At 45.7% G+C, this 17,343-nt stretch overlaps 1 protein-coding gene across 1 annotated transcript; it reads right to left on the bottom strand.

Annotated features, from left to right (window-relative positions):
• Positions 1-1,243: 1,243 nt before the first annotated feature.
• On the bottom strand, positions 1,244-5,538 carry LOC117133012. Its single transcript, XM_033288863.1, has 3 exons — positions 5,080-5,538; positions 4,829-4,997; positions 1,244-4,501 (listed from the first exon to the last, which is right to left on the bottom strand). Exon 3 carries the CDS (start codon positions 2,782-2,784, stop codon positions 2,179-2,181), a length of 606 nt encoding a protein of 201 aa, XP_033144754.1. The 5' UTR covers positions 2,785-4,501; positions 4,829-4,997; positions 5,080-5,538; the 3' UTR covers positions 1,244-2,178.
• Positions 5,539-17,343: the final 11,805 nt, after the last annotated feature.

Genomic DNA, 17,343 nt, shown 5'->3' with positions numbered 1-17,343 from the left:
TAAGCTCTCCTAATGGTAGCCAAAATTCTCCTTCTCCAAAACTAGGTCTTTTGCAAGTGTCTCCTAGAAATGATACAAAACCCTAGTACATATAGTCTAACAGACGGCTAGGGACTTAAGTTGTAAATAATAGATCTTCTGGGAAATGAAATCTTTTAATTTGCGATTTCATCCATGTGACTGCGTATCGATCGATGCACATATATGTATGTCGATCGATAGTAAGTGATTATGATCGACCGATATTGCTCTTCAAGCGTCGATCGATTTTCCTTGCGTAAAAGCATCCCAAAATGTCCCAAAAGTATCATTTCCTTCCATTAGGTGAATAAACATGTATTTGCTTTGAAAAGACTCTAAAACATGAATAATACATCTTAAAACCTTTATATACCATGTATAAAAACGAGTGAAAATCATGGTATATCAACTCCCCCAGACTTATCTTTTCACTTTTCCTCAAGTTAAACCAATGGACAATCTCTCTGGAAGAGGGTTGAAAACATCAGGGACTCACAGATTTGAAACATTGAAGTTATCACCTCTATAATATTGCATTCCACATCTAAGGTTCCTTCTTACAGATATACATTATGCAATATCCTAGCTTAGCAACCAAAATCATCTAGCCAACAATCTTAACTAATCTTATTATCAATCTCCTCAACCAATCCTCATTTCTTGATGTAAAAAGTGTAAGCTTTACCATGGGAGTATCGATCACAGGATGCAAGGATTTCAGACAAGTATCTGGAGCTGCAGGTAAAAGTTAGTTCCTAGTTTCTCTCTCTCTAAATTTCTCTCTTGGGTCAAAGTCTGCTTCCATTGCAGGATCAGTGACCAAGATTGGACAGGCTTCCATGAATCAAAACTTAATGGTGGTTGCCACCAAGTTCTGTTCACTTCTTTTTGACCTATATCCAAGAGTTCTTTGCGAAAGCGAACTTTGAAGATTGCCGCCTCCAAGTCCCGTTTCGAACTCTTTTATTTGAGTCTTTATGAATCAAGCCTTAATGGTTTTAGCCACCAAGTCATGTTCAGACTCATCCTAATTAAACAACAGATCTTATTTATTTTTTATTTTTATTAATATATATATATATATATATATATATTTTAATCTAGGGTCGAAATTTAGAGAGAGAAAATGTGATAAATAATCTAAACCAGGCGTTACCTTCCAGACTTGTCTGAAAAATCCGATCTCATGTATACCAAGCCCCAAAACAAGCAGTTAAGTAAGGTTAGTGTTGGAGGTTAGCTTTGGTTCTTTCTAACAAGCTAGCAAGTGTGTATAGTTGACTGGTTGATCCACTTTAGCATCTATAGTATTATCTGCAGTCAGTAAATCTAGAATGGTGCTAGAAAGTGGTTAGACATTCAAGTAGAAATCATTAGTTCATAATCCCCTTCTTGACTCAATAAAATTATTTTTAAAAAGATTTTTGACAAAAACTGAAGAAAATGGTGTTAGTAACTACCTCCCCTAGACTTAACTTGCACCGACTCGGTGCAAAGTGTCCAAGGGAAGATTAAAATCAAGTTAGATGTTTGAGAATGTTAGAGTAAGAATGAAGTACCTATCCGTACTACACACTGATCGATGTAATCCTCGCCATATCGATCGATGTTACTCGCCCAGAATCGATCGATGTAATCCTCTCCAAATCGATCGATGGCGAAGCACAGACATTTTCACATGTGCTTGGAGTCAAACTCGAAGTTCCTTGCCTAATGTTAGCTCTGTTAGACAATCAAGCATAAGAAATAATAAGCATCCTCAAACATAAAATATAAGTTTAAAAACATAAATCCTACAAGTTCGGAAAATAAATAAACAAGTTCATAATAAGAGGAGAAGAGATAGAAATGGGAGGGCTTGTTCTTGCTCTTGCCCTTGCTGGTGAAGGGCTTCTTCTTCAGCTCCACCAAATGCGCGGCAAAGACAGCTCCGAGGTTCGGCGGGCTTACCTCGCCATCCTCGTCCAACTCAACCAAATCCACCACGCCGTTCACTGCGCAGAAAAGTAGTGTGAGCTCCTGTATCCTGACCTTGTTGGGCTCCATCTTGCAAACAAGTGTGTTTGCAAGGAGCCGTAGGAAGTAGCGAAGTGCAGGATGGCGGATGTCTGATAGCATGGCCCTGTTCGTGTTCCAAACTCCAGTGCCGACGATTTCCTAGAATTCCTCAATGTGTGAGAAAGGTGGGACCGTGTAAGAGGCGATGCTATCATCGAAACCGTAGATGCGGCAGAGCTTGGAGATAGTGATCCTGTAGCGTGTCCCTGTGGCGAAAAAGGTCAAAGTGCCATCTCCCGCTACCCTCGCAGCTGAAGTCCTGTAGGTGACCTCGACAGTGGCCATGAACTGGCGGACGAGATCGGGGTAGAGGTCGTAAGCACGAGAGGGCATGGTACCGAGTCCTAGCTGTGTGATCATGTCCTTAACATCTCCCTCGATCCCGAGTGTCTTCAGGATGGGTCGGTCAAGGAACTTGGTGGGCTCGATAGAGATTCCTAGCCAGGCATTGTAGAAGAGGCTGTCGTAGTCGTCCCAGTTATCGGACAGAGGACGCTGACGGCACTCGTTGCTGTTGATTGCTGCCTTAGGATCAGCATAGCCCGGAACATCGAATGGTGTGTTTTTGGGGCGAGGCCATGGATGACGCTCTGGGTTGGAGGAGCTGCTAGTCTCGTCGAACCTCCTTTTCGACCTGAGTTCTCTGTTTCGTGCGTTTGTCTCTGAGCTGCTCATCTGAAACCAAGAACAAAAGAAGGTTAGCATTGTCGATAAAATGTAATATCGATCGATGGGTTATACTCAACATCGATCGATATCGTCGTGTCGGAACAATCGGACAAGAGAGCATCAGTAGCTGCGAATAAGTTCATATCGACCGATGTCGAATCGCGAAACCTGCAAAATCACTCAACTCCAAATCGCGTTTATACGAATCTAAATGCATGGAAATCACAAACCGAACTCTAGATAAGCAATATGAACTACAAAAACATCTCTCAATCACACTAAATCAAGCGTTCTAATCCAACTCAAAATGAAAACCCTAATTTTTCAAAAAATTGAAAATTTTGAGTGCATACCTTGAATGTTGATTTCGGGAGTGGATTTAACAGTTACAGAGTGAAAAATCGAGTGGATTTAGGCGAAGAACGGACCAAATCCGTCGAGAATCGAGAGAGAAAATGGGTGTTTTTGTTTTCGGTTTCGTTTGTGAGTGTGGAAGAGGAAGTGGGTTGATATCGATTGAAGTTAATGTTAAAACCGTCGATATGCCGGCATCGATCGATGGCAGTAATGCCTCGTCGATCGATGTCCTCTTTAAAGACAAATTCTAAATTTTCTAAATAATGCTAATATTAAGAAATACGGAAATTACTATTAATTACTAGTAAATATAATTAATTAATTTTAATTAATGATTTTTTATAAAAATGGGTTGCCTCCCATTCAGCGCTTAATTTTTAAGTCTTTAGCTCGACTTCCTGATTAAACTAATTATCAGGTTCATACAGCACCATGGGCACTTTCGCTGGTGCTTTTGCCCAATAATGCTTAACTCGTTGGCCATTCACCGTAAATTCCTGGCCTTTCTCATTTTGTAAGGTTATAGCTCCGGAGGGTTGAACGTTCGTTACGGTGAAGGGTCCAGACCAACAGGATTTTAGCTTTCCAGGAAATAAAGTCAATCTAGAGTTTTAAAGGAGGACTTGATCATCTGGCTCGAAGTGCCGGGATATGATCTTTCTATCGTGATAAACTTTAGTCCTTTCTTTATAGATTTTAGAATTTTCGAAAGCTAAATTTCTGATTTCATCAAGCTCGTTAAGCTGGATGAGTCTCCTTTCTGCAGCTGGTTTGATATCAAAGTTCAAAAGTTTGGTAGCCCAAGCTGCTTTATGTTCCAGTTCGACTGGTAGATGATATGATTTGCCATAAAGGAGGTGGAATGGTGTTGTTCCCAACGGCGTTTTGTAGGCGGTCATGTAGGCCCAAAGTGCATTATCTAGTTTCCTAGACCAATCTTTTCTGGAGGTTCCTACGGTTTTTTCTAAGATTTCCTTAATTTGCCGGTTAGAGACTTCTACTTGTCCACTAGTTTGTGGGTGGTAAGGTGTAGTTAATGATGAACACCATTCTTTTTAAGCAATCTATCAAAGATTTTGTTAATGAAATGAGTTCCACCGTCACTAATGACTACTCTTGGAACTCCAAATCTTGGAAAGATTATACTCTTGGAGAGTTTAATAACCACAAATGCGTCATTTGTAGGGTAAGCTATTGCTTCGACCCATTTGGATACGTAGTCTACAGCGACTAGAATATATTTGTTTCCATATGAAGACAGGAAAGGTCCCATAAAATCGATACCCCAGCAATCAAAGACTTCAACTTCAAGAATGAACTTCTGTTTCACCAGACCATTCCCAAAGAAAACAGCCTTAGAAATTGTCAGTGGCAGCCACTGTTGGTCAAAGTTCCTCTGTGCATAGTTTTTCAGAAAAAGCAAAAAAAAAATTCACATCAGCCATGGCTAACACTAAGAGTCTTTACTTTCTTCAACATCCAACTTTGTATAAAAAAAAATTCAAATGAGGTTTGCTATGTTCTAGAACAATCCAATTTCGAGAAACTATTGTTTTTACAACCATCAAGAATTGACTGTGCCACTCATCAGAGAAGCAGACATGGCATGGAGTTAGACTATGTTCTATCAAAACACTAACAAGCATCTAAGAAACATAGAGTTCGAACACCTAGCTAGACTCATGATTCATTCACAAGTAGAAAAAATAAGAGTAAGGCAGACCTTGTTGTGCTCAGCAATGAGCCAAGATTCGAAGGCAGAATTCAAGAGAGAAGTAGCAATACCACCCAAGATACGACCGACCATTAAAACTCTGTACTGTGGAGAGTGCTTGGTGATGCAGCTAAGAATGTAAACAATGCAGTACGTAACACATGCCCTCTTCCGACCACTGAATCCAAAACACACACAGATATAAGTTCTCCTCTGACAACACATAGAACTTGAAAAAAAAAAGGAAAGAGGATTCTCACTGTTTGTCAGCAAGAGAGCCAACAATGGTTCCAAACAACATAGAGGAGCCGAAACCAGCAATGAAAAGCTGACCAATATCTCGTTTACCAAAACCATAAGTGCTGTAAAGATAATACACATAAGGTCCCTGAAGCCAATCCCCAGCTGTAGCAACATAAAAATCATATGCACGATAGAGTAGCAAACGTATACATAAATTGCATCTGATTCAATCGAGTACACAAGTGGATGATGAGGCACGTACTTCAAAAAACTTCTGCAAATCGTCAAGAATAGGCAAACGACAATCTTAATATTCGTCTAAACGCTAGCAACATATCCAGACGATCATGTACATAATCTCAAAAACTATACATCAGTTCTTGTCGCAATCATGCGTACAGAAAACTTGTATCAATATCAAACTGAAACTCGACGATTAGCCAAAGTATTGAAGCCTTTTCCGGCTTCAGAAAGCCAGTTTCGTTTTAAAATTTTTTTTACGAGAAATCTTCAATCACCAAAGCACTTCTTTCAGTTTCCGTTGTACCAAGTAAGTCACGGAAAAGCATCGAAAACGTTTGCGACGAAGAAAACTCGAGAATATATGTAGCATCGTGCACATTAAAAGGAGCACTTTCCTCCCGATGGTTAGCTAGATCCACTTCTGGTTGACCAATTCGTTCAAGAAACGAATGTGTCATGAGAATCCTCTCGAAAAACCTATGAAAAACGTTCCGCTACTTGATCGTATTGAAATAAACTTCGGTAATACTCCACGGGTAACTCCAAGAAACTTTCACCTAAGATCAAAATCACAGCGGGAACGTTTCTCGTAGAACCCGCAAAAAAAATGCTACTTTGACATATGTATACATATCACTGATTTACGACCTTCGTAAAATCGGTTATATGATATGATAAATTATCGTATAGCCCACAGTCGGAAATCATATGATAAATTCTTCGTAACGAAACTAAGTCCTAACAACCAAACGGTTAACGGAAAATCTAAACTTTTAGAAAATTGACCAAGTTCAATACGCTCCACAATTCACTTTAAGCCCGCAACGTTTTAACCATAATACGCGGCATGTACGGAAAAATTCGTAACAAAGCTTCTAGAGCTATACGAAACATCCTAAAAAATGCACGAAATACATCTCGGAAGGCCAACACTTCACAAAGCACTATGAAGGAAAACGCTTGTTCCCATGGACAAATTTACACGACACCTCAGTCATAATTCCTCGATCGCAAATAAAACTATTAGCATCCAAACATGAACAACAATTTTGGCTGCGAACATTTGTAGTCAAACCAGAATGTTTCCCAAACGCAGGGCTAAGACTAAACCCTTGCAACATCGCGAAATATCTTCAAAGCCCGCGAACATTTCAAGCACGAAACGTGGCATACGAAAGAATAACAAATCTTCAGCATCGCGAGACGTCGCAGACGCCTGGAGATTAGTTCTTCGACGAAATTTCCTTCCTCGATAAAAACACCTTCATGGAAGACCAAACAGTCATACGCACTAACATCTTCTCAAAAAATATTCTTCGCGAAGATCCGAAACGGTATTTTTTACCATTAAGTTTGTTGCTGATCACAACAAACTCTCAACGTCCTAAACAGACTTAGCCATCTCGTAGAGATGACTCTCGTACATCCGACACAAGGATAATAGCGCTATAAAAGAAATCCGAAATTTTGGTCCAGGACTTCCGGTCTCCGGAGAGATGCTCGATTCGTATCAAACAAGTCGTATAAGCCGAGAACCTATCGCGGACTTTAAATCGATACGAATCTGGAAGAAATCGCAACAGGAAAAACGATAGCCGGCCAGTCACCGCACAATCCTTAAACCGAAAGTAAACCTAGGTCTTGCCCTAAAGTCGCAGCTCGATAACAAAAGACGAAAAAGATACATAAAAGGTTTTTGATTGATTTCGAACTGAACCTTGTTAAAGGCTGCCTACGTACCCCTTTCGAGGATCAAGCCGAACGTAGTTCGATTGATAGAGCTGGACAAGAGATCGAACTGCCTGGGCGAGTTCGTCTAGTAATTGAGTGCCAGTCATAGAAACCGAACTTGTCGAGAATAAAGCCTGAAGTTTCTAAGTGCAGAGAATTCCGAATCTAAAAAGTTCTCTCCCACGCTCCTCGCCTAGGACTCCTTCTATACTAGCTCCAAGGTTGGTTTACGCTTTTACTCTTCTGCCCTTAAGTCGTCATAGCGTAAAAATGGAGATATTCCATTTTTCCCGATTTTCACAATTATCTTCAAAACTTCCGTATTTATCCGCGGAAACTTGACATTTATCCTTCCTTGTGGACTAAGCGTAAACCGGGCTGTGGTTTACGGGCCTTTGGTTAAGAAATCGCAGGATGGGCCTCGAGTCGTGTTTTAGGTCCCTTTGGGCCGTCTTCCGACTCGAAGAGTTTTCTACGATTTCTTTCGACAAAAAAGAAACTTTCCGCGGTTTCTAATCCGCGAAGTTTACGGTTAAACCGATACTTTGAAGGGTTGTGTACGTTTCCTCTCCTGATGTTTGGAATGATCGATAATTCGGGACGATTTATAGACGACGCTTGGACTGTGATTTGGTTGTTTCCACGTTGACGACTTGGGATATGTCGGTTCCGAGAAAATTGCCAGAAACGAATCGGTTTTAAGATGACGTTCATGTCTCTAACTTTTTCTCTCTTTAGGAAGCGAGCTTGATATGCGTGGCGATCGTTTCTCGACTTTCGGAGAGTTTAGACCGGTTTGCAAGATCTGGATGAACAATTATGGAACAATATATCGAGACAGGAAAAATCGCTTAAAACTTAGTTCGCTAGACTATCCGCCTAGGTTTTACGTTCCCTAAAGTTCTATGGCAGCCTCAAAGTAATTTCCTACGAAAATTCCAAGTCTGGTTTCAAAAATTTCAAGTCGGAAATACCTTAGTTCTCTCGAAGATACAGTTTTGTCCCTTCTCAGTTTTGCGTGCTCATTTCCGTTTCCTATTCTCGTGTATGTTCGCCATTTCCGATATTGGTGTTTATCCTTTGAAACTTGACATTTATCTTCCGAACTTGACTGTTATCTTCTCCTTAGATAAGACGTCGATTTTTGTAAAAAGGTTCAACGTAATCGTATAGTTAAGGCGGCTAAGGTGTTAAGTTAACCATTGCCGTTTTATACGATTAATCTGAATCCATGCGAGAAAATAGGTCTTTGCGGTTTTTTTTTTATATCGTAAAGTCTCAATGGTAACTTCAATCGAGGCGAAACAAGAGACGTTTCGATCGAGATTCGAAAGTGAACGCAAAGATGGAGGTAGGGTGAGCAGAAACATGCCAAGGAGTTTAAGATGAGGTTTACTTGTTTTTGTCGTAAAATCTCAACGGAAACTCCGATTGAGACGAAACGAAAAGACTTTCGATGAGAATTCAAAGGAGAACGCAAAGGAGGACCCCTTTGAGGCCTGACAGGTTGCTATAGCGAGTGAGGATGTCATCTCGGTCGCTATAGCGAGTGGAAGGGAGCCGAGACAAGTCCCACTTGTTTTCGTCATAAAATCTCAACGGAAACTCCGATTGAGACGAAACGAAAAGCGTTTCGAAGAGGATTCAAAGGAGAACGCAAAGGAGGAACCCTTTGAGGACTTACAGGTCGCTACGTAGCGACTGACAGTCTGACAGGTCGCTACATAGCGAATGGAAGCAAGCCGAGAAGAGTCCTACTTGTTTTCGTCGTAAAATCTCAACGGAAACTCCGATTGAGACGAAACGAAAAGCATTTCGACGAGGATTCAAAAGAGAACCCAAAGGAGGACCTTTCTGAGGCCTTACAGGTCGCTACGTAGCGACTGACAGTCTGACAGGTCGCTACGTAGCGAGTGGAAGCTAGCCGAGAAGAGTCCTACTTGTTTTTGTCGTAAAATCTCAACGGAAACTCCGATTGAGACGAAACGAAAAGCGTTTCGACGAGGATTCAAAAGAGAACCCAAAGGAGGACCTTTCTGAGGCCTTACAGGTCGCTACGTAGCGACTGACAGTCTGACAGGTCGCTACGTAGCGAGTGGAAGCAAGCCGAGAAGAGTCCCACTTGTTTTCGTCGTAAAATCTCAACGGAAACTCCGATTGAGACGAAACAAAAAGCGTTTCGACGAGGATTCAAAAGAGAACCCAAAGGAGGACCTTTCTGAGGCCTTACAGGTCGCTACGTAGCGACTGACAGTCTGACAGGTCGCTACGTAGCGAGTGCGTGCTCGGTCGCTACGTAGCGACTGAGCAGCGTGTGTGCTCGGTCGCTACGTAGTGACCGAGCACACAGTAGCGTGTGTGCTCGGTCGCTACGTAGCGACCGAGCCGTGTGCGTTTTCGATTTTGTTGAAAACTTCGGCGTTTGCGTAAGCGTTGGCCATAGGAGCAGTCAGTGCTGCGAGTTTGTCTTTCATATATCCAAACATCGTTTCGATCAAGCGTTTTGTGGCCATGAGTAAGAGTAATCCGTAACCCCCCCTCCTTCTAGCGCCAAACTGTGGGAACCGAAATTCACACTGTCGATTTCCGTTTAAATAAGGAAACTAGGAAAACCCTAATTTTCCAGAGGTACCGTATCTCTGCGAGAGCCAACGACAAGTGACCGAATATATGCGGAAATCATGAAAAGATAACAAACGAGATTAGAGAAAACAGTAGATCTTATTTCGAGTCCGCGTAAGAGCGTTGCGATTGTTGGGGTCAAAAACGGTCACGACGGAATTACCACCCGAAAATCCTCGGAGATCGCATTTCCGAAAGAGTTAGTAAAAGAAGGGATGTAATTTCCGTAAAAATAACCTACACGAGGTTTTTACGAAGAAGTATCCTTTGAGATTCAAACCAAACCCGAGCCAAGTTCGGTCGCAACGTAGCAACCAAGCTCAGCCATGCTCGTCGCTACGTAGCGACCGAGCGATCGTCCCGCTCGGTCGCTACGTAGCGACCGAGCCCGAGCCAAGCTCGGTCGCTACGTAGCGACCGAGCGATCGTCCCGCTCGGTCGCTACGTAGCGACCGAGCTCGAGCCAAGCTCGGTCGCTACGTAGCGACCGAGCGATCGTCCCGCTCGGTCGCTACGTAGCGACCGAGCTCGAGCCAAGCTCGGTCGCTACGTAGCGACCGAGCGATCGTCCCGCTCGGTCGCTACGTAGCGACCGAGCTCGAGCCAAGCTCGGTCGCTACGTAGCGACCGAGCGATCGTCCCGCTCGGTCGCTACGTAGCGACCGAGCTCGAGCCAAGCTCGGTCGCTACGTAGCGACCGAGCGATCGTCCCGCTCGGTCGCTACGTAGCGACCGAGCTCGAGCCAAGCTCGGTCGCTACGTAGCGACCGAGCGATCGTCCCGCTCGATCGCTACGTAGCGACCGGGCTCGAGCCAAAGATCGGTCGCGTGTAGCGATTGAACCTTTCCGAACAGCGATGCGACACCAGTCCTCGCATTCTCGTCAAACCTTCGAATGCTATCTCCCGAAGACCGTGGTAAGCTCAGTCCATGTTTCCCGCTATTCTAATCCATCGATCAAAACTTCGATTAGAAACCGCGGAAAACTCGTAGTGAACGTGTCGAGTCGGAAGACGGCCCAAAGGGACCTAAAACACGACTCGAGGCCCATCCTACGATTTTTCCTAATCAAAAGCCCGTGAACCACAGCATGGTTCACGCTTGGCCCACGAGGAAGGATAAATGTCAAGTTTCCGCGGATAAATACGGAAGTTTTGAAGATAATTGTGAAGATCGGGAAAAATGGAATATCTCCATTTTTTGCTATGACGGCTTAAGGGCAGAAGAGTAAAAACGTAAACCGACCTTGGAGCTAGTATATAAGGAGTCCTAGGCGAGGAGCAGAGGGGAGAACTTTTTCAGAGCAAACTTAGCACTTAGAGCAATTTAGGCAACTTTCCGTTTTTGTTATTTCGAGCTGCGACTCAATTAGGTTTAGCCGTCTTAGGGTTGCTAGAACTAGGAATCTCGCCGACAGCTCTCGAGCCCAGGCTTATACCTTGTTGTAACGCTCATACGCAGATTCGGAATAAGATCTACTTTGCTCTCTTTTCGATTTCTTATCTTTATCGTTGTTATTCTCGTGTTCTGATTGCTTGACGTGTGGTAATTAACAGATATCCGGGTCCTCTGGGAAACTAGGGTTTTCTTAGTTTCCTTATTTAAACGGAAATCGACAGTGCGAATTTCGGTTCCCACAGTTTGGCGCTAGAAGGAGGGGGCCTTACGGATCAATCTAACCCGCAAAAGCCACACACAGTCAGACATGTCAACCAACGACGCGGATAACGTGCAAACTCCCCTTAACGGAGGCAGCGGCACCGATCTCCACACTCCGGTAGCGGACGTATCTGCGGCCAACGCGCAAGCCAACGCCGCGACGCTCGAGGAGTTTAAAAAGATGTTCGCCACCTATGAAAAAGGTCGGAAGAACAGGATAAGCTCGTGAATACCTTGACCAAACAGGTTGAAACCTTAACGGCAAGGACCCAAGCTATCCGTCCCCGCGGAACCACCAAAATCCGCGGGAAGAGGCTCGACTTCGCCACCCCACTCGATAGAGCAGGAGTCGCGCGGGAACGACCTTCCGGTCAAAACCCCAGCGAGAAATCTCCCATCGAAAAGGGGAACTCTGAAAGCCTTCCGCCCCTGCAAAGGACTCGGAGGATAACGAAGCCGAACACATTGACCTGGATCCTAGCGATGTCTCCAACGACACCGACGAGGATGTCGACAGACATCCAAGAAGGACTAGAAGCCGATCCGCTCGGGAAGGCTCCCCGTTCGAAAAACCAATGACGGAAGAAGAAGAAGTCGCCTATTGGAACGAACAAGAGGAGCTGGCCGAAAGGCAAACCGAGCTCACTCGCAGTAAACGCCGACAGGCTCGGAAATCCACTGACGAGACATCGGATATCCGCGATCTTCGCGATTACATCACTAAGACTGCGGCAGAAGTGAGAGCCGTAAAGTCTCAAATCCATCATGCTACTAGTGCTGCCCCCGAGATCGATCGACTGCTGGAAGGAGCTCGAAAGACCCCCTTTACCAGCCGCATTTCGGACATGAGGGTGTCCGATCCGGGAAAAATCAGAGTACCAAAGTACGATGGTACGGCCGATCCGAAAGCGCACCTTCAGGCTTTCCATATCGCGATGGGAAGAGCAAGACTGAAGGACGGCGAAAAGGATGCCGGCTATTGCCGCTTGTTTGTCGAAAATCTTGAAGGAGCAGCGCTCGAATGGTTCGCACGCCTTCGTCGCAACACCATCGGGAGTTTTCGACAGCTCGCATCGGAATTCCTCAAACAGTACTCTGTATTCATAGACAGGGAAACCTCCGATGTGGACCTCTGGAGTCTCTCCCAGAGGGAAGACGAACCCCTCCGCGAGTTTATCAGTCGGTTCAAGCTGATAATGTCCAGGGTCAGCGGGATAAGCGACAAAGTGGCCATCGACGCGCTGAGAAAGACGCTCTGGTACAAGTCGAAATTCAGAAAATGGATAACTCTCGACAAACCGCGAACGATCCAGGACGCCCTCCACAAAGCAACGGACTACATCATAGTCGAGGAAGAAACTAAAGTCTTATCGCAAAAACATAAGCCGGCAAGACCATCCTCGAAAGACGCGGATCCGAAGGGGAAAAAGAAGAACTCTCGTAACGACAAGTACGTCCATCACGAGGGGGAAGATCTCCAAGGGGCGCATAACTATGCGATCAATTCGGAGCAAGGCCGGACCACGGGCAACACATGGACTCGCAATCAAGGGTACGACGAGAAACACCTTCTGCGAGTTCCACCAATCCCGAGGACACTCCACGACCAATTGCAAAGTCTTGGGAGCAAGACTGGCCGCGAAGCTACTCGTGGAGAGCCTGGATTCGCTGGGACGGTAACTAGCGTCAAGGATCTCATCCTCGATTCTGATCGGCCCCAAAAACGGACAGAAATCTGCCCGCTGAAAAATCCCCTCAACGAAACCAACCCGGGGATAAACGCGGTAGGAGGCCGGATGACAAAGGGAATGATAACAATCGTCGCAGAGTCAATATGATCATCGGAGGATCTCAATACTGCGGCGATACCGTGTCGGCCATCAAGGCTTACCAACGGAAGGCAGAATCAAGCGCAAATTGGCCTACATGGTCTCCTCCTCGAGACGCCAAAGTTGCTCGATCACCTTCACAGAGGAAGAAGCCGGCGGTATCGACCAACCTCACTGCGACCCGCTCGTCATAGATCTCGTCATACGAGATTTAGAAGTCGGAAGGGTACTCGTCGATACGGGAAGCACGGTCAACGTAATCTTCCGCGACACTCTCAAGCGGATGAGTATCGAGCTTGGAGAAGTAATTCCAACGCCAAAACCACTCACGGGTTTTTCAGGCGAAGTGTCGATGACTCTCGGGTCGATCCAATTGCCAGTCATGGCCAAGGAGATCACGAAAATCGTCGAATTCGCGGTAGTCGACCATCCCGCTATCTACAACGTTATCATGGGAACCCCATGGCTCAACGCCATGCAGGCAGTTCCGTCAACTTACCACCTGGGTCTCAAGTTCCCAACGCCGAACGGAGTCGCGGCCATCTGGGGATGCCAAAAACAGTCGCGACTATGCTTTCTCGCGGAGCATAAGTTAAGGCAAATCACTGCTTCTGCAAACGGCAAACGCGCGAAGATAGATCGATCTTCTGCCAAAAGCGCCCCGCACCAAGACGAAGTAAAATCATCTGTCAACGCAAACGCATCGGATGTCGAAGCTCGACATAAACCCGAAGCCCACGCGACAACTCAACCGGAACATCCGGAAAATAGCGTCGACCCAGCCACGATCGACACGGTCAAGGCTGACATCGCGACACCAACCGCTGAGTAAGAACACTCGCGGCATGAAACAGAACTACGAGATGGCTTGATCCTCGAAAGGGGTACGTAGGCAGCTTGTCAAAAGACGAGTTCAGCTATCCCCCTCTCTAAAAAAGGGGGGAGTGGGTGCGTATACTCATATACTCCCACAATCGCCATTATTGTAATCGAGTTTTTAGAAACATAAAATTTTTACAATATACACTGTCTTTTTATCGAAAACGCCTACGCTTCAGTTTACACTCGTCTGCGGCCTCATCCGGCCCAAAAAAACGTATCACCTCTCAAACACGCAAAAATGCACGCATAATCCTCGAAAATAACTGCGAGACGTCGCAAAAAGTTAAAATTCGAGGACGATGCTAAACAAATTGTCCAAACGCGACCACCAAAAACCTTACACCCCGTTCGTCGATTGGCCCCGACGAACACGCCAGCCGTCTTAAACAAACGCAATCCGATCACTCTTTTGATCTTTAAAAACGTCCAGCACAAGGACAAAAGCGCGCTACAACAAAAATCCGAAATTTTGGTTTAGCACTTCCAGTTTACTCTGAGAAGATGCTCGACTCGTACCATACAAGTCATATAAGCCGAGAACATATCGCGGACTTTAAACGGTGCGAGTCAGGAAGAAATCGCAACAGGAAAAACGATAGCCGGCTAGTCACCGCACAAACCTTAACCGAAAGTAAACCTAGGTCTTGCCCTAAACCCAACGCTCTGGTCTCAAACATCTCAAGGCATGATATCTAAAAGATACGAGATCATAAACCATGCCTCTCCGTTCGTATCTCAATGTTCTCGAAAATCGTAAAGAAAGATAGATAAATTTTTACGAAAATCACGAACGAACCAACAGATTGAACGTCTAATCAGAACTACATACGAGACGACAACTCGTATTTACTTCAACCTTACTCAGGAAAAACTTGAAACAAAACATTTATCATATAAATAAACCGCGTAAAAGCGGCAAGGGATTCAAAGCCACCAACGGCCAGTCCCGGAAATACAAATACGGCATCATTTGGCCTAAACGAAATCCAAATTCAAAGGGCCACATTCGGCCGAAAAACAAGGATAACTGATCCACCCCTCATACTCCAAAGTCGAAGTCCCCGGACAACGAAGCACCAAACGCATCCGCAGGACGATCCACTTCCTCGCCACCATCGTGAAAATCAATCGGGACCTCCGCGGTATCAGGAGAAACCGGGATGGAATCCCAGAACCTTGAATCCTCTCGTCAATCGGAGGGATAAGCGCCTCAGCGTGGGCACGGTCACTCATCCCACTCTTCATCAAGCTCATCTCCTCTTCGAACACATAGTCGTCGGCTTGCGTCCGCCAAAGACCCCGACCGAACCACGGCACTCGCGAAAGTCGCCCACCGAGGTAAAGGCATTCTTAAGGTTCCCGTATTCAACCTGGAACTGAGATGCGCGAGTCTTCATCACCTCAACGATTTCTCTTTTGCCTTTCCTCTCCGCTCTACGAACAGCCCGCGCATGATCGCGAGTGAGCTGTGCCTCTCGCTCCAGCATCTCGCCTTGCACGCGAGCAAGATCCCGCTCCGCTTTCTCCGCTTTAAAACGGTAGACCATGGCTTCTCTATGACCCGCCTCGATGGCCGAGCCCAGCAAGCTCAGGCCCTGCAAATTCGATGGGCGTGTTTACAAATCCATACATAGGAAAAAAAAAAAAAAAAAAACTAACCCCATTGATGATGCGAGATCCTTCCGCAACGACTCTCGGCCTCGCCGATTCTTTCGTAGGAGGAGGAGCATCGAAACCCGATGGCAGCCCAGCAAAGAAATCATCGAAATCCGGAATAGGAGCCTCGCTCGAACCGCTCCCGTCGCCGTAAGCAAGGTTCGGATCCCATCCTGGAAGCATAGAGTCGTCCATCGAAAACTCTATGTCGCCGAGATCGACATCTTTTCCCTTCCAAGAGCTCGACTCCGGCACAGCTGTCGGAGCTTCGACGGGATTCTGGTCGTCGGGTTCGGAGTCGCTTCCCGTGTCCGCATCCAGAGCGGGACCAGGTTGCACGAATCTCAGTGCCTTCCGAACCCTCTTCGGCGTAAAAGAAGTCCAGAAGAAGGGACCATTCCTGAGAAGATCCCTCACCGAAATGATATCTTCGGGGAACGGAGCAGCAAGAGGATTGATGAAAGGACGATTGTTCGGCAACCTTCGGAACAGTGGAATGCAACTCTCTTCGACGGACGCAGCGTCCAAACGAACAAAGAAAAGAACTTCTTCCACGAGTTGAAGTTCGTTTGAATGAACTTCTTAACCACCGACATAAATTTCCGAGGGACAAACCTATGCTTATCCGAATCCGTGACAAGTTGAAGCCTCAAAAGCGCTCATAATGCTCGACGGAAGGGAAAAGGCCATGCTTCTAGCTTAGGACCAAGATCCCAATAAGGTGTTGAATGGCAAGGGGTGTCAACTGACTTATCGCAACTTCGAAACGATCCAACACTCGGACGAGAATTTCGGGTATGGGGAACCAGAGGCGACAACGCACTATGAACGCCTCATAACAAGTAAAGTAACCCTCCGGGGGGTTGTTAGCACATTCCCCGCGGCAGGGAACCCGGAACTCCACGGCATCCGAGATGTGGTAGTTAGAACGACCGCATCGTCGCGAGAAACTCGTCGGTAGTCCTGCTTGCATCCTCTCCTCGATTCCACGATGGACCAGGATCGGGAATGGCTTCTCCTTGGGAGGGGGGTCAACGAGCCATAATGAGCAACCCACCATGCCTCGTTCTCGGCAGGATGCACCGAGTGAGGCACGAACTCCATCTTCGGAACGATGAGCTCTTCGTAAGGGCTCGCGGACGAAGACCCTTTTTTCGCAATCTTTTTCTTGCTCGACATCTTGCACTTCTCTTGAGAGAATAAGGAAAAAGGGTGGAAAGAAAGAAAGATAGAAAGTTTTTTTAGAGATCTTAGAGAAAAACAAGAAAGTGAAAAAATTATGGAACAAGTTACCTCTCTTCTTATAAGACATGAGGATTTACTATTCAAGCTCGGACTTTCGGATATTAATTCCACCCATCACGCCTAACTTGCCAAACTATGCCTAACCGCGCGCTAGGATCCTACGATGCATGATCCTAACGGGCTGGGGGGCTAACTGTTGGGGTCAAAAACGGGTCACGACGGAATTACCACCCGAAAATCCTCGGAGATCGCATTTCCGAAAGAGTTAGTAAAAGAAGGGATGTAATTTCCGTAAAAATAACCTACCACGAGGTTTTTACGAAGAAGTATCCTTTGAGATTCAAACCAACCCGAGCCAAGTTCGGTCGCAACGTAGCAACCAAGCTCAGCCATGCTCGTCGCTACGTAGCGACC

Source organism: Brassica rapa, chromosome A03, assembly GCF_000309985.2.
Source record: "Brassica rapa cultivar Chiifu-401-42 chromosome A03, CAAS_Brap_v3.01, whole genome shotgun sequence".
Lineage (NCBI taxonomy): Eukaryota > Viridiplantae > Streptophyta > Magnoliopsida > Brassicales > Brassicaceae > Brassica > Brassica rapa.
The sequence above is the reverse complement of the archived record's forward strand: the minus strand, read 5'-3'. Positions and strand labels throughout refer to the sequence as shown.

What these genes read in the sequence shown, in the direction of transcription:
- LOC117133012 (XM_033288863.1), bottom strand. Translation starts at nt 2,784, where the DNA reads ATGCTAACCTTCTTTTGTTCTTGGTTTCAGATGAGCAGCTCAGAGACA.